General features: G+C 36.3%; 1 protein-coding gene across 1 annotated transcript in view; it reads right to left on the reverse strand.

Moving 5' to 3' along the window:
* Window positions 1-9,326: 9,326 nt before the first annotated feature.
* ift54 (intraflagellar transport 54) overlaps window positions 9,327-25,732 on the reverse strand; it is a 33,225-nt gene continuing 16,819 nt past the window's right edge. Inside the window, exons 8-15 of the mRNA XM_088604980.1 lie at window positions 24,604-24,624; window positions 24,242-24,326; window positions 22,067-22,150; window positions 19,925-20,057; window positions 19,203-19,239; window positions 17,139-17,212; window positions 9,674-9,897; window positions 9,327-9,545 (exon numbers count right to left, since the gene is read on the reverse strand). Of these exons, the coding sequence (XP_088461106.1) occupies window positions 9,380-9,545; window positions 9,674-9,897; window positions 17,139-17,212; window positions 19,203-19,239; window positions 19,925-20,057; window positions 22,067-22,150; window positions 24,242-24,326; window positions 24,604-24,624 (824 nt within the window). The 3' untranslated portion in view covers window positions 9,327-9,379. The remainder of the gene's footprint in view (window positions 9,546-9,673; window positions 9,898-17,138; window positions 17,213-19,202; window positions 19,240-19,924; window positions 20,058-22,066; window positions 22,151-24,241; window positions 24,327-24,603; window positions 24,625-25,732) is intronic.

Consider the following 25,732-nt stretch of genomic DNA (forward strand, 5'->3'; position numbering starts at 1 on the left):
AAAACCTAATTTAGATACCACCAAATTTGAAAATTATCATCCTATTTCTCACGTTCCCTCCTTATCAAAGATCTTGGAGAAAACTAGTCAACATTCAATTACAACCTCATTTGTCCTCAAATGACCTCTTGAGCAGTTTTAGTCTGGTTTAGATCAGCCACAGTATAGAGACAGCACGGGTTTTAAACAACCTTCTATTAAACCCAGACTCTGGCTCTACTGTAGTTTTCTATTGGTCCTATTCGATCTCACAGTTACGTTCGACACTGTTGACCACTAGATCACTGTGAATCATGGTCTCCTAATAATAGCCATCTGTGAATTGGCTTCATTACTCTGTTCTCCTCACTAATAGCTGATGTGTGGTGAGTGTACTGGCAGACTATGGCTGCCGTCGCATCAACCAGGTGGATGCTGCACATTGGTGGTGGTGGAGGGGACCTGTAAAGTGCTTTGAGTGGAGTGTCCAGAAAAGTGCTACAGTATACAGTATAAGTGTTTGGAATTATTATTTACTAGAAATGACAACACTCAAGATTAAAGCTTCATAAAATAATTATTATGGAGTGAAAATTTGGCTTAACGCGCTTGGCTGAGGGCGTACCTCCTGGCCATAGGACAAGGAGGCCAGGACCCCCATGCAGGGGGACCAAGGGGTAGCTGCAGAGGTGGAGATGGGGTGAAGGTTTGGATGCAAAAGACATACAGTAAGCAAGGGAGAGTATACGCTAGAGGAGAATGGGGATCACTTAGGTATTTATAGTGTTTTGAGAGAGGAAAGGATGCCTGGAGCGATTGTTAGGTTGAAAAGAGAGTAACTGAGGCAATGAAGGATCACATGAATCGCTTGCTGGTACACGGAGAACAAGGAAATCCATGGTTCCTGGCTGAGATCAAACTATGCGTCAGAGCTGCAAACAGGAATGTTGATTGAATGGTGGACACAGCGTCATAGTACAGTCCATGCAAAGACGCACGCGAGGGGGGGAGAGATCCATTGCGAGTGGAGGCAGCGAGGCTCATGCAAAAGACATACACGAGGGTGAGATGAGGATCATGCAGGTATTTATAGCGTTTTGGAGGAAAGGACTTCGAGAGCTATTGTTAATTACTAAGATCAGATCACTTTATTGGCCATATACAATTTCTTGTATTGTATTTATTTTTACACATACTGTACCCCAGCTTGCTCTCCATGAGACACGCACAGGAAAAGTAGCTTGGGGTCAGAGCGCATGGTCAGCCATATATATGGCGCCCCTGGAGCAGTTGGGGTAAAGGGCCTTGCTCAGGGGCCCAATGGAATAAGATTTCTCTGCCGGCTAAGGGATACGAATCAGCAACCTTCCAGCCACAGGTGTAGATCCTTAGCCACAGAGCCACAGAGCCACCCTGATGGCTGAGTCTGATTGAACTTAGTTGTTGTCATCCCTCCCGAATGTTCGTTATAAACTCCATTTAAGAAGGTGTCCTTTTCATTTTTACACTGACAGCATTCAGCTTTACATAGCTGTCTCCTCCAATTCTTTGTGCAAAATTCTGTCAAATTGTGCAAGTAAAATTCAGGCCTGGATGAGCTCTAACTTCCTCCATTTGAGTATGACAAAAACTGAAGTGACTGTGCATAAAACAATAAACAATAAATTCCCTAAAACTTGAAAACAGTAGGTTCAAATTACGGCCAACTATGAGAAAAGTGGGTGTTGTTTAATCCTGAACTCTGTTTTGATGCACAAATAAAAGCCATCTGTAAAGTCTTACTTTCACCTCAGAAACAAGGCCCATATTCAGTCTTTTCTTGACTACACTGCCTGTTTGCATCTCAGCTGACACAACTTCAGTGGCTCCCCATTACAAATAACATTTCTATTCAAACTTTTACTCTTAAATTAAGCCCGACACACCAAATCCCCACAATGCTTAGCATTTCTCATTGTTTCCTATGTACCAAGTAGGGCTTTACACTCACTTTACTGCTGAGGCACATGTTTTAGCAATACTGTAAGTAAAGGTGTCACAGGCTTGCTGCAGAATCCTGGAACTCACTCCTTGCCACTCTGAAAATGATAACTATTTAAAGTTTTTCAGTACATTTTGCATGGTTGTAGTATAAAGCGACACCTTTCGTCAAGCTTTTTGACAGGTGCCACGCCCCTTTTGTCAGCCAATGACAGGCCAATATGGGCGGATTTCCCACCACCTCCCAATCCGATAATGCATCGTTATGAGTGTTGTTGTCCCTTCCCCCCAAGCGGTCCTGAGCCTCAGGGTCCTAATGCCCAAATGTCTGTAAAACAGAGTGAAAGCTCTATTCACATTGCGAATATTTCACAGCCCTGGTTTTACAGACACGGGTGAGCCATCGTCTGAAGAATGAAACATCTTGATTGTATACGTCGGAATTCTTACAAAGAGTGCTTTACACTCTTCTTTCTACAAAGCTTGAAATAAAAATCAAAGAGCAGAATGCTAATGTCCTCAAATTTGTAAAAGAGATAGATGTGCATGTAAAGAACATGAGTTCTGTAGTGTGTATTCCAAAATACAATGTATTTTGCATAGAACCCGTGGTAACACAATCCCTCTGATCAAGCAGGCAAATTTCTTTGCTCTGTACAGAGTCGCCCAGTTCGGTGTTCACGACTATAGAAATAGTGAGAGAAAGGGCGTTATGAACGCTTTTTCAGATGCTGCTGAGTTTCTGAGCAATGTTGTGGTAATAGCAACATGTACCTAACTAATTTTCTGCACCAACATTTAATTGGTGATTACAAACAGGAGTCTGTGAGTCTGTAACATGTGTGAAAAGTTCAAAAGTGGGATACTGGGATGTTTCTGTATTTGAAATTTGAAAAAGTGCGTATGAAATAAAGTCCTGCGAGTTCTTTTCGTGACATTTTACTCGGTCAATGTGTGTGTGTGTGCTTGCACACTTGATGTTTCCTAAGACGTGTCCCAGTAGCCATATCACTCTGCAACTCACAACTGGCAACCCACTGAAGCTAAGCAGCTGTGAGCCTGGCCAGAACCTGGATGAGAGAGCTCCTGGGAAAAACTAAGGTTGCTGCTGGAAGAGGTGTTAGTGGGGCCAGCAGGGGGCGCTCACCCTGCGGTCCATGTGGGTCCTAATGCCCTAGTATAGTGACAGGGACACTATACTGTAAATAGGCGCCATCCTTCGGATGAGACGTAAAACCAAGGTCCTGACTCTCTGTGGTCATTAAAAATCCCAGGGTGTTTCTCGAAAAGAGTAGGGGTGTAACCCCGGTCCTGGCCAGATTTCCCATTGGCCCTTACCAATCATGGCTCCTAATAATCCCCATCTATGAATTGGCTTCATTACCCTGTTCTCTGGTGCTCCATGGCTGCTGTCGCATCATCCAGACGGATGCTGCACATTGGTGGTGGTGGAGGGGAGACCCCATTACTTGTAAAAAGCACTTTGAGTGGAGTGTCCAGAAAAGTGCTATATAAGTGTAAGCAATTATTATTATTAATTACATGCTATTACAGCCAGTCTGACACCCGGCCGCGGCTGGCGCTCACCAGACTCTGGTGAGTCCAGAGTCCCACGCTGCCATAACTACCCGATTCCCTAGGGGTATAATAGAGCACGCTCAAACCCGCGGCAGACATGATCACCTTCCATTGTCGCTAATATGCACTTTCATACACTTATTTATAAATCGAGGGGACAGCAGTGGCGGGCATTTAGACCCTGAGGCTCAGGTCCGCTCGGGGGGAAGGCGGGACAACAATACTCATAACGACACACCATTAGATCAGGAGGGGGCGGGACATCTGCCCATAGTGGCCGCCCATTGGCTGAAAAGGGGGGCGTGGTACCTGTTAAAAAAATTGACGAAAGGTGTCGCTTTATACTACTCACAGTCCTCTTACAAAAGCAGTCAAAAATGAAGGATCAACTCAGGAAAATTCAAAATTTCATAATCCAGCAGTTATATTTATAGATTTTGTGTATGATGAACACTGGGAAATCTAATATCACTATATAGTTGCGGTAAATAAACATGCAAAAGCTGATTTGACATTTATATTTTTTAATCAAAAATGTAGTTTTTAAAGCAACAAGTATATATATATACTGTATAGTTGGCTTTCTGTTAATTACAGTCTTTAGTTGAGTTACAACTGGGATGGACAATAAAAGTTGCATTTTCAATGAGAACATATGTGAAACATTCAGAGGCTAAATATAATAATTAAAATCAGATTAAAAATGCATTCAATGTTTGTCACATCATGAAATGAGTTTTGAAATTATTAAATAATTGTGAAATAAGTTCAAACACATCAGCTCAGTAATTACAGTATAAAAAATAGCTTTAATAGCTTTCATAAACTTCGTGCAATACATTGATATAACAATGTACGTTTCTAACCTGTGCTTTGCAAGTTCAATCATGATTGTGAGCAATTAAGATAATAAATATTTTTCAAATATCTTAGAACACCAAAGTTTTAATTGTGCAAAGATTTTTGCCGTTCAACATGTAGGCTTTAACATGTGTGAAATCAGTACATGTAGTTTTATGTAAGCAGAGAAGGCTTCGTTGCATCAGTTTTCTAAACAGTTATTTATGCAGTTGCACATAAACCATGTGTAACCTTTTTATTTATTGCTTTGTATGCTAGAAAGGAGAGAAAGCTCTTGACAATGACAGTTTTCAGTCTATTAATATGGATTAAGGATCCCTAGTAAAACATTTGTTGACGTCCAGCCTACAGTATCTAAGACGTCTTTGAGACTACATCCACTCTTACCCTGGTTTTAACAAAAGATTCGTGAAATCAGGTTTCTTTCTTCCCTAAGCCACACTCCAAAAAAACAAAGCAAAAATGGAAAGATGACAGCTAGCACAACCCACCTATCCATCAGGCTTAAGAGACATTTGTAGTTTTTAACTAAAATGTCAAGTATTTGTAAAAGGAGAGAATCTTGGCTTTCCTTTTGCAGATGTCCACTCTCAAAGAGCTTTCAGACCCCGATTTTCAAAATACTTAGACAAATCCTGGTTAATTGAGATTTCAGACTTCGTAACATTGCATTTTCAGGGGAGAGGGGGTTGGTATGTGCAGCTGTTTTGTGTTCTTATGTTCAATTTGTCTTTAATTTAAAACTAACAACAATAGGAGAGTTAAGAGTTTCCTTTTGACACTTCTGTGCAGCCTTTTGAAATGTGTCTGCTGCATTAAAGCAAATGTGCTCGTGTAAAGTGTCACTGGACTCCAACCCTGAAGTGAATAATACAATTTTAAAAATACTTTTGTAGACTTCTGGGTTGATCCATTATTACCTTCAGTGGGGACAGAAGTTGTTGTTTATGCAATGTGCATTGACCTTATTTGCTCTGGATTTATATTCTGTAAAATGTTGTTCGATTTGGAGGGTTGACATATAGTTTGAGTGGGAAGCCGTAGCAACCTGCATATTCCAACCATCAGTTTCTGAAAAGATTTCTCAAAGACAAATGAGAGGAAACAATAAAGGTAAGTGTAAGGAGAGTACATTTAACTAGTAACTGGAATACTCTCTTACACTTCTAGTAATAACACGTGAGAAGGGTTTTCAAATGTTGCGTTGACATACAGTAACAGGAGTAAAAATAATTTACAGTTCCTTGCAAATGTATTCGCCCCTTATGTTGATGCCCCATTCTTTTTAATTAATGTAATGATGATAATGTTGCTTTATTAGCCCTATACAATTTCTTGCATTAGGAATTCATCTTTTCACATACCCCAGCTTGCTCTCCATGAGACACAGACACACCGACAGGGAGAGAAGCTGTGGGTCAGAGCACAGGGTCAGCCATTGTACAGCGCCCCTGGAGCAGTTGGGGTTAAGGGCCTGGCTCAGGGGCCCAACAGAGTAGGATTCCTCTGCCGGCTGCGGGATTTGAACCAGTAACCTTCCACTCACAGGCACAGATCCTTAGCCACAGAGCCCCCTCTCCGCCTGAATTACTGTATACATGATGTACTGTAAAGTATTACACATTTCTTAAGTGATTTTTTAATCAAAATTATTAATATCCAAACTGAACACTTTTATGGGTGGAAGTTAAACATCACCAAAGAACAATCTGAAACTAAATAGCTGAAACACAAGTCCTTATTTTCACCCTCATTCACCTTTGGCAGCAATTACAGCAGGGAGCCTTTTCAGATAAGCCCCCTTCACACACAAGCAATTTTTACCCATTCTTCTCTGTAAACTTGCTCAAGCTCTGTTAAGTTGGTTGGGTATTGTTGATGGGCAACAATTTTCAAGCTGTATCATAGATATTCTATTGGATTTAAGTCAGGGCTTTAACCATGCCACTCCATTCATTTTTGTCTTGTAAAGCCATCCTAGCATAACGTTGGCCTTGTGCTTGTGATCATTGCACTGCTGAATTTACATGCCAGGTTGTACTGTAGGTTGTTTCCTGTAATTTGCTCCATTTTCTTCTCAATTTTGACACGATTCCCAGTCTCCGTTCATCAGAAGCAGCCTCATAACATAATGCTACCCCCGCTATGCTTTACAGTAGAGATGGTGTTGAATGGGTGATCTGGCGAGTTGGGTTTATGCCAGTTGCAACACCATAAAGTTCCAAATTTGTCCAATCTGACCACAAAAACATTTTGCAATGTTTTCAGTTTCACTTTATATAATTTAACCTCTTCATTGCAAACTCCATGTGAATCTGAGATGGACTGCCACTCTGCCATTCAGGCTAGCCTTTTAGAGTGACTAGGATATCATTGACTCATGGACATTTTCTCCTGTCTCTGTTTCTGTCAGAGATGGTACTTCTTCAAAGGATTTTGGCCTGCTTCTTATATGTGGTCAAAATTTGAACGTGGTTCTAATTTCCACTGCAGGTGACATTGATAATGTAAGGTTGGATATGAATGATTTCAAACCTGCTGTGAAATCTGAAAGCTCACCTGAATGATTGGTTTGCAGATCATCAAAGCCAAAAGGTATCCCACTGTTATAGACATAATATGAAGAGATATATTTTGCTGCCAAATGTGATACAGAAAACATGTGGCTAGAACCATTTTAAGTACTGTGTTCTTGAATTGTATTATTAGTCTTGAAGCAGTGATGAGAAATGACTGTCTACTTTGAACACACAAATTCATTATATAAAGTATGTCCGGTCAAAATAAAAGACTGTTACATCAGATTTTCCAATTGAACAAACAACTCAACATGGCAAAGAAAATAACTTTTTCCCCCCAAAATGAAAGACAAAATATTTTCTAAAATGTAACCATTTATTTCACTCCACTACAAAAATTATAGTAATTTGTGAACTATGGTACAGACTCAAAATGTACAAAATATACAAGTAAAGCAACAAAGGGTATGACATTTTACAGTGTTAATGGTCCCTTATTTTATTTTCAAATGATTCCTTTGAAAAACAATGCTAAGACCAAGCAATCAGAAAATGGCCCTTACTTTCTTTCCAGTAGAAAAGAAAAACATTAATGTACATACAATGTGCAAGTTTACAGTTAAATGTTTGGACTATATAACCAATGATCTATCATGTAAAACTGATGATATGGGACAAATATAAATGCAATATGATAAGTTGTATATCCCACATACAATTTTACATGTAAAGATAAAGTAAACCTGTAATACAACATATAAAAAAAGTTTATATTGTGACATGCAAAAATAGGACCACATTAAATCAGAAAATTGTTAGGGAAAATCTTCAGGACTGGCGAAAACTGTAGGGAAAGTTGAAAACTGTAGAACTGCATGCTTCTAATCTTGACAGCGATTAAAACTGATATGCAGAAGATGCTAGACACCAAAATAAACTGACTTTTACCATTCAAATAGACCCATACCAATATCAATAAGTGTGAAGAGGGGATTTTTTAATATACTTGTAGGTCGATTTGTTCTTTAAAAATCCTCTTTGGATCTTAAATTTCTATACACAAGCTCATCCTCAAAAATATTAATCTTCATCCATAGTCTATTTTTAACACTACCCTTTTGATTTTAATGAGAATAAAACTGATCAAATGTGAATGAAAGGTTTTCTGCCACAGGCAATAATGTAATATGCATCCTAGAAAAGGAGTGTTTTAAGACTACATATGAGGGTATAAAAATATTAACAGTGTATAGGGAAATGGATTATTCTTCAATGCTTTTTGGATGAACAACATTAAAGGGAGTGTGCTATTTAGAAGTACAGATGTTTATGAGCCCCTTAGACTCCCCTAGACTCTGCCCCCCGTAAAGGGCAGAAGTTGAGCAGGTAGAACGCTTGAGTTAAGGATTATCCAGTTCACAGAGGACATCTAACAGTTTCTGATATGTTCAGTGTAACATCCAACATGTCAGCAACAGGACAGTGAATATGATCAATTGCTTTTTTCATTACTATTTCAAACCTGAGCACAGTTATGTTTCCCTCAAACATTAAAACCCATAGACACCAAAATTAGTTTGGGTTTCAAAAATGGAACAACAAAATGGAAGCAATTTTTAAAAATCAAAGGGTTTTTATAAAAAAAAGCAGATCAAAAGGTTTTTAAAATTTCTGATCAGTAGCAACAGTCCAGAATTGCTCAATATTTATAACTTCCGACTATAAATTTACAACATGTCACAACTTCAGCTCTTGTCATTATAAGAAAAGGAAACAAGCACCTACTGTAATTACTTGACACTCATTTTATCTTATAGATTCACTTCATGTTTTTTTCCCCTGAAATTAGGGTTAACTTTCCAAATCTAGCTTTTAAAAGTGCAGTGGTGCTCAACTGTTTAAACATTCAAACAAAAAAATACATTAGTATGTCTTTTTGGCATGACTTACCGCACTCAACTAAAATATATTGCTTCCTGCAATATTCTCAAGGTTATAAATAAATTATAAACCTTTAAACAATTACTAACTAGAGTACTGGATTTTACAAATGTGAAAGTAAGGAAAGTTCCCAGAGATTGCAGAGTGTATCCAGGGATAAGTCATGAAGATGGACAAGAAATGTACAAACACAATATTGCAGTAAATTTGTAACATCTATGAAATTAAGTGACAAAAACTCACCCAATCTTGTCATTGCAGAGACTGGGAGTTTCTGGGAAGCCTTTAATGCATTTTAATGGAAGGCACCTTCAGTAGAAAAGGGGCAAAGGGCATATAATTTGGTAGAACAGCTTGTAGTGGCATACAGCAGCTGAAGAAAAGTGCATTTAGGGTGATCCGCATGCTGAGTAACATCAATCACTGAATTATAAAAATACATTACACTACTGTATATAAAAAATAGCCTTTTCCCTTGTTTTCAGTGCTTTATTATTTTTGTTCCATTATTCAACAGGTTCTCAAGTCCTAGACGTGAAGTTGATGCTGGAAACCATCTTCTGGATCTTATCCTCATTCTTCAGGATGTTGGCCTTCACAGCACAGATCTTGTCCTGCTGGTCCTTGATAAGCTGTTCCAGTTCTGCAAGCTCAGTCTTCAAGGGCTCTATGGCACTGTCTGTTATTCTAAGTACAAATTAAGCAATGTGTTAATGCCATTTGCCAGTGCAGTGTAAATATAACGGAATACATGTCTCAAAGAATTTTTTTTTTTCCATTAATAGAACCTGGAAATGTCTTAGCCCTAGTCCTACCTTTGCTCTTGCAGCAGTGCCTGTGCATGCTCTTTATTCTCACGCCGCCATGTCAGTAGCTCATTCTGCATGGAATCCATATCCTCCTGGATGTAGTCCATGATCTTACCCAGTGGCAGGGCGCTGCGACACACTGTTTGGATGGACAACCTTAACTTCTCAATCTCTCTGGACACCAAGTCCCGCTCTTTCTTCTTTGCTGCCTCAGACACCAGAACCCTCTCCTGTGGCCAAAACAAGCAAAAAATGTCTTATCTCAATTTCCTTCTAGATAGTTGCAGTCTTATACTTGCTGATATTCTATGGATATTGCATTTTCTTCACTTTGCCGACGGGGTGATTATGTTTATTATTGCTCAGATCACAAACACTTAAAAATTAAGCATAAATGAATAATGTGCAAGTGGAGCATTTATTGATTACATAGATACTACTCTCTATGTTTCAGTTTTTTTTAATGAAAAATTTTGCAACAAAAATCAAATATACAGTATAGACATAATATAGTATTATGCATCTAGTTAGAAATCTGCTCAAATCACTGTTAAAACAAGTATCCAACTGACTTTTTGGGCACAAAAGCCCTAGGATGTTTATTCAGCTGTGTTTGCAAGCTCTGAGTGGACTAGAGCCAAGCTCATACTCATATTCTCAGCCTGGAGAGTTATACACACATACATAAAGCATCACCAGATTAATGTTTATTTACTTTAGTAACAGGGTGTGTTAGTGAAAGTTATTGTCCTACAGTATTTAGTAAGAAATAATACACATGTACCCTTTAAATAGTGGGAGGTAGACTAGTGCTGCATAGACAGGAAAAAGTTAACAGAATGTAGAGTATTTCCTCTGTTTAGTGATCATTGTATAAACGTTAAAACAAACTTTATTTTAAAATTAAATTTTAGTTTTTTTTGTTAAATTTCAAATTTAAAAATAAAATGCCTTTCTTTCTGGAATGTATTCATTGTTGGCTAAAAGGGCACAGGGAGTTTGTTTTTTTCCCCAGGTGATAACTAGACGTTACCCTCCTCAACAGCAATCAAATCCAAACAGGTTTCATGTACCACAGGCAGGCAACCTGAAGTAGTGATGTTTTTGTATATTACTGAAGCAGGGTATTAAGAAACTAAGGTTTTTACTGTCACTTTCAGATGCAAATTCTTAGTTTGGATTGGTGATCCATGTTGGTTTTTAAATGTCATATAAGAAATGTAAAGTCTTTTAAATTCATGTTTATTTTTTTTGTTTAGCATTTCTTAAAAAATAGTGTTTTTTCTTCTGGCCTGCATATTCAATACTTTAGTATTTATGTATGCTTGTCAGCTGGATGAACAAAGGTCTTATCTAGCCATTTCGATCCAAGCTATGTAGAACTTAACAATAAATTATAAAAGCGTATTCTATAATACTTGCTACTGACTTACAAGAACTATTAAGTGTCAGCCCAGTGGGTCAGGAGTGAGATGCTTCAGATAGATAATAGGGATCTTCAAGTAGCACTGATTCAACTACAACTAATCGACAATATTCCACAATGGAGAAGTCAAACATTTTCATAACAAAATCAAGCTAACAAATCATAACTACAATTTGTATGCTTCTATGAACTTTCATGCAGAGAGCCTTGTGGCTATCGCTCACTGTGCTAGAATACAAACTGAATTCTTAATATTTTCACCTTAAAATCACAGAGGTTAAGATATGCCATAGTTATGTGCAATGTGGGTGGTTTTCTGAGCTGCTAAACACCCAGGCTAACTAAATACAACACGGAACATTCACCAACTGTACATAAAGTAAGGAAACCAGACGGATTCAGTCTGCTTATGATCATCCTACACCTCATCCCCCAAAAACTACCCATACCCAGTCCTGACAAGCATAAATCAATCGTTTATAGGGGCTCTGTCAAGATCTACAAGCCCAGAGCGGCCTTATTTTTTCTTTTTTTCACAAGGAACCAAGAAAAATATTTGTTTTGAGGATAACTAATGGGGTCTGCTTTTCCCATTACCTCTGTTTGCGATGGAAGCACTGTTTGTGCTTCAAAAGCAGGTGGCTCCAAGAATCTTTCCATTCAAAAAGCTATGACTTTTTAAGCTGGGAAAGAATATACAGGAATGAAACGATTACTAGAAGGAGTACTTTTAATATGAGGGCTAGCCAATTAAAAACAAATTATCTGTGGCCAATGTCAGTCTCTCAGTATCAAAATTTCACTTATAAGTGATTCAGAAATCCTCCTGGAATTTGAATGAAAATAAAAGATAAAATGTCTGCTGGCAAACAACAGGGTGCCTGAAATATAAGGAGGTCAAATTATAGCAATTGTATTTCAACAATTCTAGGGAATTATGCTGTAAATGTTTACATTACAGCACTACTTTACAGCACACCATAATATACACAAACCAAAATAAGATGGTCACAAAATAAACTCTAAGACTTCCACAAATACAATGTACATACAATTGTCACTGAAATCTTTGGGGAAAATGTAACTTCTAACACAAGTAGAAAAACAAAGTCCATTTCAATCAATAGAAAAACATAAGGTTCTTACTGTGGCTCTAAGCTTTACAAGGCAGTGACTATCAGTATATTAAATGAATAGAAGACCTACTGTATCTACAGTACATTCCCAAGTTTGCATGTTTACTTCTTTCAGCTTATCTGTGCTTCCCATTGGAGTTTTGAGTAGTTTGAGATGAAATGTCAACCTTCCTAATAAACAAAAGATAGCCGCAAGTATTTTGTGCTGGCTGTGTAGACCTGCTAATGCTAATAGAACATTAATTGATGACTCTTTTGGGGTTTTCTGCTGGGAGAGATTAGAGCACCCTGCTAGATCATAAAAATAACAGAGGTGCAATGGCCCGAGGAAGAAGAGCATAGTGTCAATGAGGTCAGAACAGTGCAAAGGATATGGAGACCTGACCATTCTCTAGAGGATTCTATAAAAGTACAATTGCTATTGCCTTGGGAACAAAGATAAGAAACCTTACTATTACTAACTTCAAACTTGCATTTGGGTTTATTAAAAAAAAACATTAGGAGCATTAGAAAAGTGTGAAAAACACCTTAATTTAAGGAAAGGGAAATGTTCATAAAGACACAAGCTAAATCTTTGTGAATTCTTTCAGCCAGAACTATTTATTTTCATGCAGGTTTTGCATAATAGACTCTGGCCTTTCTCTGACATTACTTTCACTCAACACCAGTTCACTTACACAACAGGGTTTATTTATTCATCACAAACCTTCATCAAGGATAATTTCATGGTGTAAAAAAGAAAAAAGTCTACACACAAAAGTGCAGCTGCTTAGTGAGGCCAAGGCCAACGAAATAAAAAGACTCCCTCTAAAATGTATCTTGGAATAATATACAAGAGATCTGGGGGGCCGTGTAGAAGGTCGTCACAAAATATACACTAAATTCTTTACTGTCGCACTCTGTGATGAGGGATGGAAATCAGCAAAAAAGTTGATCATATTCCATATTTTATCTTATAGGCTAATGATTGATATTTAAAGTTTTATTTTTTCAAGTGTACAAAAAAAGAACTCAAATCACAACATCTTTAAAATAAAAAAGTGAATTGGAGCCCAATCCATAGAAGGGCAATAAGTTTAAATTTAAGGTATAAAATTTGTACAAAATGAACAAAAGCACCAGATATCTGAAATAACATCCTACAAATAATACCAAATTTACATGGAATTCAATGCTGCAATTAAAATGTATTGCTTTTCTTAACATAAAATAATTCAAGTAGAGTGTTTACTTTGTTTCCTTGCACACTAATGAGTATTATATTTTAAAAAATACCATTGCATTACATATGGGAACTGAGGGTTCTGAGATCAGCTTTTTAACTTATCAAATGGATGCTTAATTTATAGTATACATACAGTATCTAATAAATGATTAAATACAGCAGTAAAATTGTGAGCTTGACTGGATGAATTAAACAAGGTATTAATTTCCTTTGTGCTCAAAGCAAGCTTCTTTTCTTGTGAAAATTCTAGCAAAATACAAGGCCAAAGTTTTTTTTTTCAGAATGAAATAAATGAAATAATGGATCTGATTTTAGAAAGTTAAAGACTAGACAATGGAGAAAAACAATCTGAGAAATAAAACAGACACATTTAATTATATGCATTAGTGACTTTAAAACCGGGCTGATGATAATGTTTGCACCATGTTACACCATGATTACAGAAAAAAAATCGTTATTATACTGACCCTCAACCCTTCAAAGGAAGGAAGTCATTAGAGTCCTTTAGACGGCCGACGAAGCAAAATTTGAAATGGAGAACGGGAAACGGGTTTCTAAATAAAACTGCACCAAGAAACATGGCCTGCTGGCTGGAAAGCCAATTTACTAAGATTATGATTGGTAATAACTTTGTGAAATTTAGAAAAAAACTGATGAAAGTATCGTTAAGTCAATTAGGTAATCGGATGCTGAGTATTCAGATTTGATCAACATTCCTTACACATTTAATTTTGTTTGATTAGTCACTGATTATAGATAATTCCACCCATAGTGCTCTCTGCATCCCTAGTACATGTTTCATAAAAAGTAGCCTTTATTTAAGAATGAATACTTTGATAATATCACATTTTCCCTTTTACTTTCATTTTAAATAGGAACAACTATTAGATTGGTAAAGAAACCATCTGAATATGCAAGCCTTGATAAAGAATTCCAACAGGAGCAATGTTGATGTTTATTCTTCTAAAAATGTTTTGCTTTTAGTAAATCTAGATGCCCTGGAAGTCCATCTAGGCCAAACCCTGGTTTAATAATGTTAACTTCAATTCTTTTAGAACTAAGCTTACATAAAGTCTGATTCCCAGTACTGCATGTTAAAAATGAAAATAATGTCAATGTTTATCCTGCAGTATTCTTAGAGGGATATTAGTCCTTCCAAGTTTCCACAAAACCATGATTGAAGAATTTATCAAGGAATGTGATCCCTCTTGCAGAATTTTCCATTTCTTACAAAAAATAAAAACTCACCTTTTTTTCCCGTAACTCCCTACTATCACTGTTCAATACATTAGAATAGCGTATGAATGGTATTTGTAACTTAGAAGTTGAAAGTGTTTTAAAATGTGCTTTGAGCTACGTATTCCAAAAGTCAAACATTCCTATGTACTATGTACCCCCATCAGCTGCTGTAACTTCACCGATTAACTCTTAATTTCCATTAAGGGTGAACGTAAGTAAAACCATGAACAAATGTACTGTTTTGGTTACGTTCTGGGAAGTGGACGAAATAAAACCAATGCTTAATATATATATATAATATATATATATGTAAAAAAGTATAATATATATAAAGTGCCATAAAATGAAAACATTTTTATACTCTCAGAAAGCAGCTGACAGATTTACAAAAAAGCACCAGAGCTCATGAAAAATAAATATAATGTACAAAACAACTGAACTTGACTGTTGCAAACAGTTTACCCAGTCTATATGACTTAATAGTCTGTTTGACTTCAACAAATACAAAACTCTACTATAAAAAGAAGATTTTTTTATTCAGAACAAGTTCTGAACATAGCGTGATCAAGATTTGTCTCATTTTCTGTTTATCTTTATATGGTTTGAAGAAGGCCTAAAATAATAAGCACCTAGTTTGGATTTCATCCAAATGAGGCAAAACTTGCATGTGTTTTTTTCTTTGATTGACATCATGTTTATTCAGTCTTGAGAGAATTAAGTAAGCTTAAGTAAAAAGTTTAACTTCAATTTTCCAAACAGATATCAATGCTAGTGTTCTTCACTAAATACACTCACTGCTACAGAATTTGACAAGCAATATGAAGAAATCTCTTTTGTTTTTGAAAACGTAGTACATTTTACTGCAGAATTCTATGATGCCTCATTTATGTATTACATGATTATTAACACATATCTTACTTAAAATAACAATAAAATTCACACAACCCAAGAGAATACCATGCATTATCTGTCAATGTTTATGACCAAACCTTATTATAAAGTCTACATTTGACAAAAAATTATGGTATTTAGGAATGTACATTAACCAAAAACACTGAGCAAAAGCTTCTTTACTACAGTGCTTAACTGCACTACTTTACATTCCTACACTGTACACATGGATCTTCAAATGAAATGTTAAGTACAGTATGTACAAAAATGTCTGAAAGCCAGAACAAACAGATTACTACAGTTTGTCAAGAGTGCACACAACTTTCTTGGAAAACATGTACCAGAGTAATGAAATAGTTTTTCTGCATGAATGGCAGAACAAAATACAGCATCCATCACAGGGAACTACTCTGAAGACAGATGTAAGCAAAACTCCTGGTCAATTAGGAAGGACCACCCAAAACAGTCAACATATACCAGTCACTAGCAAATCATGAATGAGAATAGTCAAATCTGAATCATTACAAAAATATTGACTGGAAGCCTCTTACAGTAGACAAAAAAGAAAAATGGCATTACTCAGGCTTTGATGGGAAAAAGCCTGAGTATGCTTACATTTTGGGATGGAGGTCTCATTTTAAGAAAATTTTCCATTTGACAATAATAATGTCTGAATATAGTGACTAAGAAAAAAACATTTACTGCTTGACTGGGACTTCAGTGAACATCTTAATGTTGGTCCTGATTACTTTTCTTATTTGCATTCAACCTTGAAATCAAGAAATATTCTACCTTATTGTTTTCTGCTGTGGGAAATGCATCCAAAATTACATTTCCACTGATGAATATTCATGGCTTAACTGGGTCAGCGTTGTGCAAGTCATTAGATGTTTTTTAAGGCATTAAAAATAAGTTATGAAAGCCTAAAAACCAGCATGGCTATTAACAATATCAGAGATCAATGAAAATTACACAGCATCCAACTGTTTAAACATTGAATGTTTTTTTTCCAGCACAAAGCTAAAACTTATAAATCCAGAAATCTGTCAAGTTCAATTTGTTTTCTTCAGCATACCATCAAGCCAGAAGAGAAGAAACCTATTTAGGTTTGGAAGTCTACAATTAGACTTCCACAGTCCATTTCCTGTTTTATTGTGCAAGTTAACAGACTACACTTATTTATTATGAACACCAAATACAAAAAAAAACATCCCTAAAGTTGTTAATTTCTAAGACAAGGTGTTAACATGAAAATGTCTTAGTAGTTTAAGTATGTCACTTTTAAGTTGACAACTGGATGTACTCTATATTCATAAACTGACAATTAAGATCTTTAGTAGCACCTGCTATAAAAAAAATAAAGTAAAATGTAAAAAATAAACAACTTATTGAACAAATGACAACACTACTTGTTATTGTTCCTGATTATTCTTTTCTTGCAAGTATCGAAAGTGAAAGTAACCTCTTTTAAGACATTTTAATGCATAAATGTTTTGAACACAGGTCATATAAACTAGTCACTAGTGGTTTAATTTAAACTTAATTATAATTTACCTGGTCTTTCAGCTTTGGTGAAGATGAAGTTTCAAAATCCTTCTTGGTTTCTAAAATTTTCTTCACCAGCCCACCTTGAAAATGATAAAAAAGGCACAGAGTTGAGAGCTGAGAAGCAGTACAAAGGAAACACCAACCACAACACCCATTAATATTCACACTATGTAGAAAATGTAATATGTAACATGTAAATTAATATTGCAATCATATAAATTATTTTTATCAGTACTCATGTTAGTTAAAGATAATATAATTATTTTATACCCATTTTTAAACTTATACAATTCAACTGTTAATTATGGTATATTTTCTTTTAAATATTTCCTAATTCTGTAACTATGTAGTTAATAAATAGCGCCTACAGAATGTCTACACACCCTTTACAAAATAAGTAAAGACACATTAAATTAGAATATATTTTACCTTAATGTACACACTAACACACAATCTTCCAAGTCAAAAACAAATACTTAGACATTCTAAAAAGTAATTACAAACCTAGACAAATGGGTTTGATAAGTCTTTACACCCCTTAGTAAAGAATACTGTAAATTAGCTCTGGTGTAACCAATTGCCTTGCAAATCATATAATAAGCTTATTTTGACTCCACCTGTGTTAACTTGTAGTGATTAGGGTGATTTCAGAATAAAATCAGCTGTTTGTATAGGTCTTCTCTGCTGGACATTGTATCTTGAAGCAAAGAGTCAACTATGGGCAACAAGGAGCTATCAAAAGACTGCCAAGATAAAGATGTGGAAAGGCACAGAGATGAAGATAAAACAATTTTCAAAGGCCATACAACTCCCCTGGAACACAGTCAAGACCACCATTAACAAGTGATAAGGCATATGGCACCACCAAGACATACAGTAGATCAGGATGGATTGCTCAAAAATGGACGACTGGGGTAAGATCAATCCAAAGGCAGCTTTGAAGGACTTGCAGGCTTTTATATTAAAGACTGGTCAGTGTGTACATCGTACAACAATATCTCAAGCTTTCAACAAGTCAGGATTATATGGGAGTTTGGCAAGAAGAAAGCCGCTACTTATAAAAGCCTGCACTCTCATCTGAGGTATTCAAAACAACACTGTTTCTAAAGCCATGTGGAAAAATCATTTTGTGGTTTGCTGAAACCAGGAGAGAACGTTTTGGCCTAAATACAAAATGTTATATTAGGAGAAAATCCTATACAGCAGATCATCCAGACAACACCATCCCTACTGAAAGCACAATGGAAGTAGCGTTCTGTTTTGGGTTTTTTTGCAGCACAGACTGGGGCACTGGTCAGCATTGAAGGGAAACTGTATGGACAAAACCACAGACAGATTCTTGAAGAAACCCTGCTGCCCTCTGCAGGGACGGTGAAGCTGGTAAGGAAGTTTACTTTCAATATAACATCAACCCTACACACAAAGCCGAAGCAACAGTGGAGTTGTTAAAGAACAAAAAGGTAAATGTCCTTGAGTGGCCCAGTCAGAGCCCTGACCTCAGTCTAACTGAAAATCTGTGGAAGGTTGCAGTCTATCAATGGTCCCTCACAATCTGACTGGGTTTGAACAGTTCTACAATATGGAATGGGCAAACATTGTCAAATCTTGGTGTGTGATGCTTCCAAACAGAATGATGGCTGTAATTAAAGCAAAAGGTGCTTCCACCAAGTACTAACGCAGGGGTGTGTACACTTACCCAAACCATTTTCATAGGTTTTCATTTGGAATTACTTTTAAGAATGTTTGAGCATTTGTTTTGTTCTATTACTTTTATGTATTAAAATGTGTAAAGATAAAATAAATTCTGATTTAATGCATCTTGATTTCAGGCTGCTAGCCCACAAAATGTGTTACTTGGCAAAGGGTGTGTAGACTTTCTACACAGTAACTTCTACTGACATCCCAGGGTAGATGAACAGGAAGTGGCAAGATTATATTGTTTTATCCGTTATAAGTTTTGTGTCTGAGTGGATCCCAGAGATACATAAAATAAGGGTAGCATTGCATCTATTTTTGATTCTTTCAATCTGCCCTGTTAAAAGTATGACAGGCATCTTAATTACAACTTACCATGCTTTTCGTCATCTTTCAACTCCACAGCAGGCTCCTGGGAGAAGAATGACATTATTACTGTACATAGAAATCCACAAATGACTAATGTAGTAAATGTGATAAGAAACATGAAACTGGATAAATAAATTACTTGATGTTTTTTACTAAAACCAAATAGATCTTTGCACAGGTTACTGTTTTGACAAGAGTGCTTAGATAAAAAATATACAGCTAATTTAAAACTGCAAGCATATTACTGAAAGAATAGAACTGAATAAATAAAATACAACACTTCTGGTTCTGCAATCAAAATGATAGCCATCTAATAACATAACTATTCTACTCTGTGTGCAGATTTTACAGTTGCTGATATGGGGTTTCTTTTTCATAATGCTGCTACGAATTTCAAACTAAACAGCTACAACTACAACTCATTTCCTCCAGAAAGAATTTTTTTAAAATCATAACTAAATCTTAATATTTAAAATAGTAATTGTAGGACAACAGGTTTTAGAATAAAATAGATTTTATTCATAGGAAATGCATTTTTGGGAGTGTACCATTTGGAACCGATGCTGTTACATTGACATGCAATTCAAATTTCAGCAAGGAAAGCATCTTAAATGCTGTAATAGCTAACAAAAGCAAACTATTTTTATTTATTTTATCTAAAATTTCCCTCAAAATTCAGAATCATAAAAAAATGGAAAAAATCATGGCTGTCACCCATGCCAACTAACCATTTCCAATTCAGGCATATCAGGAGGAGGTAGCGCTGCTTCTTCTACCATAAACTGTTCGTCATCTTCATCATCATCAGAGAGTTTTTTCCCTTCCACTATCACAGCTGACAAAGGCTTTCCACTGCCAACCCTAGATAAGAGGTTAAAATCTATTTTTTACAGCAGAAAAAATGTAAAAATCAATGTTGAAATAGGCATGACCTGTGTGTTTTCTGCCAAGAAGTTTTACTTTCTACAGATTACATAGCATGTGTAACAGCAAGACTTTAAGAAAATTAATGCTGAAATACATTTAAAATCAGATTAGATAAAATTAGTTATGTAAGTTTCTATTGTGATATTTCATAATAAGTATTTTCACATTTATCAGAAACCTGAATACAATCATAAAAACAGGGTCCAATATTTAATTTGTTATAATAAGTGATTTGTTTTTTTCAAGTTATTGTTAGTGACAAACTCTATGTGTGAGGTTTACAGTATGTAGTAATCTACACAAATCATCCCACAGGTGCCTTGACTGATAAACCATAGGCCAGCACTGATCTTAAATGAAAAGTAACTCACCCTTTCCATGTGGAGATTAAGTAATACTTATTAAGACTGAGGAGTTGCTTTGAAATTGTTATTGCTGAAACCACCAAACATTATACAATACAAAACATTCATCATTACATGGAAAACAACAAGCCAACTCCTAAAGCAGCCAGTAAAGCCTCCTCCAACCTTAGATATTGTAATTTGAAAGGAATCTTTGTGGCATTTTCCCCCAAACCTTACAATTATGATGCCGTGTTATTGCACACAGTATGAGTCAACCATAGATGCATCTGAATTCATTAGTAGTACTGTATGAGTCTAGTGATGGTGAACAGATGGACAATGAATACCCTAAAGCAGTGGGTCTCAGTCCTAGTCCCTGCTCCTGTTTGCTGTTTTTTGTTCCAATTGGATTCTTGCTAATGCTAATTGCTGATAGTAACTGATCCACTTGCTTGTTAAGGCTTTTTTTATACATTCGGGCCTTAGTTTAAAAAATACCCTAAACAATCCTGGTCCTGATCAACCCGTGGGTCTTGAGCTTTTGCTTAAGCCAAATTCTTAATCACGGGCTAATTTATTTCAATTTACTATGTAAAACCTTTTTTAAAATTTACTTTCAGTTTTTCAAAAACTGAATAAGATTTGTAATAGGTATGAACCTTGTGCTAATTTAAGTGTGCTAGCTTAAATATAACCAACTACACTTAAACAGATGGAAAAATGTTGAATTCAATGTCTGTTCATCTATTAAGAGCTGTTTGTTTTGAAATACGGGAGGAAATTGTCAGTTAGCAAGGTGAGCAGAGACAGCACAAAGTTCTTTCATTAAGTTCTCTGTCCTAAAGTATTGGAAATAATTCACTTTAAGGCCACGTTGGAACAAAAACCAGCAGAAACAGTGAGAGGTACTCTGGGACCAAGAATGAGAACCACTGTTATAGAGACTTCAATTTTACCAAAGATCTGTAAGATACATTCTCATTCTTTCAGGTATTTTAATGCTATAATTAAAACAGGCAAATCTGCATTGCATTTATGTAACCAACAATACCTGTAAACGCATGCGTTGTCAGTTTTGCCATTCCTTTCTTTGGAGGTAAGGAGCAATAACAGCTCCAACAATTTAAAGAAATCGCAATATCTCATACTGAGCATCCAAGAAACAACAAATTCACAAAATTATCATCAGGGAAGTTGCAATCTGTCTTGTAGCAGATGCACTGATATTTTATTGAACAGACAACATATATATATTTATTAACATTTGCTATCAAAAGGATTTATCTTCATTGAGTCTGTTGTGAAAGGTATGGGGTATTAGCATGTGTAGCCTGCTTTGTAAACATGTGACACATGTTTTGCACCAGGCAGCAAATGCTGTCTTGTGGGATTCTGTGTCATAGTTCTTATAGAACTCAGGCAAGCATGTCCATGTTCACTGGTGCCTGAAACCTACATGCCACAATGTTTTGTTCCAAGTCAGTTCACAACTGTTGAATTGGGCTCAATCCAAGTATGGGAGTTGGGCATCCATTGCATTCATTTCATATTCTCAATCACAAGTGAAGCTGTGTTGTGACAATACCCTAATCTTACCTTTCTGCAGGTGACGTGTCAGTGCTCTCTTGCCGTTTGACCCGTGGTGGTGCTGGTCGGGCACTGCTGGGGCGTGGTATTCTCCTATTATGGCAGAGCAGAGGACCACAAAGATTATTGACAACCAAGCTAGAAAAGATCATTCCCTGTCCCACCACAAGCCACATGAAGGTGCTAGGGCTGCTCCAGACTTATTCTGCATGGATTTCTACACTAGAAAAATGGACAGCCTGTGTTAATTTAGGGCTCTGTCAAGTCGCTGCTCAGAAGAAAAGAAAACAAGACGTCATTCGAGAACTCTGAATCAAAGATCCGCACCTGTGAGCTGACAGAAAAATGTGAAAATGTATGGGAAGAAAAGAGGCAGCAGCTGTGTGTGACACAGGTCCTATAAGAATACTAGACTGGTAACATCCCTAATGGCTGGAAAGAGGAGTGTTTTTCCGTTAGGAAAGTGAGTCTTTACTATGTGTGAATTAGGTCTGAAAAGGGAAGCAGCCTTTAGATAGTTTTATGCATTGCAGATAAGATTTCAGAAAAGTTAGGTTTCCAGCTCTGGATAAAAAGTGGTTACACTGAGGAGAGGGTAATGGTCTGATGGACAAGGACATGCAGTCTCCAAGTGAATTACTCAATTCTCCAAAGCCTCTTTAAGTGGTATGATGAAACTGTACTTTGAATGCTTGATGTACAATGCCTGTTTGTGCCTTGATGTGAACAAAATTAGTAATCGTTTTCCATAGTCTCTGTCACCATCTAGTGTTTTTTTCTGCTATTACATCAATGTTACTGGAAAGACTTGTTAAGATATCTTTAAACCATGGACAGACATGATAAAATCTCTGTCAAAAATTAAAAGTTTCTTAAGTGGTAGATGATATTATTTTTGAACAACTTGATACAGCTGAGTTAAATGCCTACAAACATCACAAAATAGCATCTTCTGCCTGAACTTAATCAAATAGCTTCTGAGTTTATAACTCAAGAAGGATTACACACAATGTAGATGCCATGGGTCTTCACACTATATGTCATCCATGGGAACACAAAGATACTTGATTTAGTTGGAGTTCTTTGGAGCATCTGTGGTTCCTTCCCCCCCACACAAACTTTCCATCACTTTGGTAAAGGTTTAACTTGATCTTTATCATCTGTCCATAAAACTTTGTTCCCAAACAATTTAGGTGTGCTAAATGCAAAATACCACTTTTGTGAAGTTCGGTGCTACAGAGAATACCACACACTGAAAGAACTACTAATTTTCCAGTTCACTCTTCTCCTGCCTTATGTTAACACAATTATTTCACCTTGTATCAGCAATATCTGCCACTGTTGGAAATAGGAAAAAGACTTTACTGTTTTTTATCTGTCAAGTTAAAACTGTCAAGTTTCATTCCTCTACACATATTGTGACAAACAACTGTGCAAATCTGAATGGCTGGACATTGGGACAATTTTTGTGAAAAATGTTGCTCAGCAACAAAAAAAGTGTCACATCGGAGAACTTAATCTTTGTCTCTGTTGTGTTTTTACTGCCGCCTACCACATTCACAATGCGTTGTGTATTTCAATTAACATTGATTGCAATTTCTCTTCATAGAAAAAAAAAGCTATTATTTCATGTTTTCATTACAGATTAACCCGTTTTAAAAATAACATTAATACAATTAAGTAGGAATGGAACAAAAAAAAATTGCATCCGTGGGTTCACTTTAATGCTAACTACTCAAAGGGTTAAAATCTTAGATCTTAGAAAGTGCTGGTAAAACTATAAAAACACAATTTTAAAGGGAATACAACCAATTAGCTTTTATGTATTTTAACAAGAAGTCAAGACTGCTCTGTACTGAAGGTTTGCGGTTCTTAAAAGGTGAAAGATTTCATCAATGAATTCCACCACAGCTCCAAACTAGATCCCTAGAGGCACCAAGAATTTGATATAGCTGGTGCAAAATGCATTTTCAGAGCCAAGACTCTCATGCTGTTTTCTTGATACGATTGAAGTGAAATTGACCATGCTTGCAAAACTTCAGCACAGGAGGGTTTTTAGGGTCATTACCACTAATTGCAACAAACTGGAGTGCTGCCCTTAAGCCATAGTCATCTCCTTTATCAAGGTCTACCCCCTCCTGGTCTGAAGTTGAAAGAAAAGAACAGGATCTAGCAAAATCTGACCTCTGTGTTGCCTGAGGAGGTAGCCCATCTATGACGTCACCATTCTCCAAAGGTGCAGCTCTCTCTACATTAGGGGTTTCAGCATCTAAATAAAAAACAAAGGATTAAAGAAAAACCTATAAAGTATTACAGTCTTAAAAGGTTTTAATCACTAATGATAATACAAGTGGTAACTACACGTGATATCAATCTTTTTATTTATAAAGGATAAAACTTAGTCTGAAAGAAAACTTAATAAATTCTAGAAAGAAAGTCTCAGATTTTAACATTTCTTTCAAACCAAGTACTATAGTAATGTCTAAATTACAACAGCACCATCTAATGCACACATACAACAGTACAGTTAGTAAAAAATGACTTACCCACATCACTGTCTGATTCATCTGGAAATAAGGAAAGCATATCTTACTTAAGTTGTTTAACAAATAAAAACAATTTATTTTTTTCAGTATTACTTCACAAATCACTACAACAGAGATTTAAATACTATATTAAATGTGTTGAAGTAGTTCAGGTCGGTAGCTGCGTCAGCATGTGTAGTCTGCAAAGGAACAAGTAATAGGTTTATTCCCTGCTGAAAAGAGAAGAGAGAAAACACAATGTTTCGGCTGTGAAGCCTTCTTCAGGTGTGAAGAAGTTCTAAGTTTTTAAGAAGTTAAGTATTAAATTTTAAGAAGTCTTAATTTAATAGTACATATTAAATGTGTACTATTCAGCTAAATATTTATACCCTACGTACACTGATTACACCTACAATGAAGCATGCATATTACAGAGGAGTTCTGTAAATACTTGCTACTCTTAATCTAATGACCATGACCATTCATGCTACTACCTTGAAAGTGTAAGGGCTTTAAAACGTAAACGTAAATGAATACATTTGATCATATTAGAACAAAAACATGTTTTTGGGTTCAAACTAGTGATGTTATGTTGTATCACTGAGCTCAGCAAACACTTTATGTTAACATTTGAGATGCTTTGCCAAACCTGTGCTGCAGCCTATACAGTTCTTGCCTATACTTCCGACTCAATTTTCCTTCAGCTTGGAAAATATATGCTTAATTGGATTTAAATCTGGATATTGACTTGACCACTAAGACTTTCTACTTTTTTCCTGATAAACATGGTTTTATTGGCTGTATGTTAAGGGTCACTGACTTGCTACATGGCATATCATGAAATATCATGCCGTAGGTATGAAAACATTTTCTTCTACCTGTACATTGGCAGACAAAATTTTTCGTAAACTGCAGAATTCACTCTATTACTGCCATCAATAAAGATAAGAGCCAGTACCAGAGGGTTTCATTAATGCCAAGACTATAAAAATCATCTCTACCATACTTCAAAGTTAAGGTGGAGTTCTTTGGAGCATCTGTGGTCCCTCCCCCCCCCACCCCATACACACTTTCCATCACTTTGGTAAAGGTTTAACTTGATCTTTATCATCTGTCCATAAAACTTTGTTCCCAAACTCTTCTGGCTCAT

The sequence above is a fragment of the Lepisosteus platostomus genome, chromosome 14 (assembly GCF_059453375.1).
Source record: "Lepisosteus platostomus isolate fLepPlt1 chromosome 14, fLepPlt1.hap1, whole genome shotgun sequence".
NCBI lineage: Eukaryota > Metazoa > Chordata > Actinopteri > Semionotiformes > Lepisosteidae > Lepisosteus > Lepisosteus platostomus.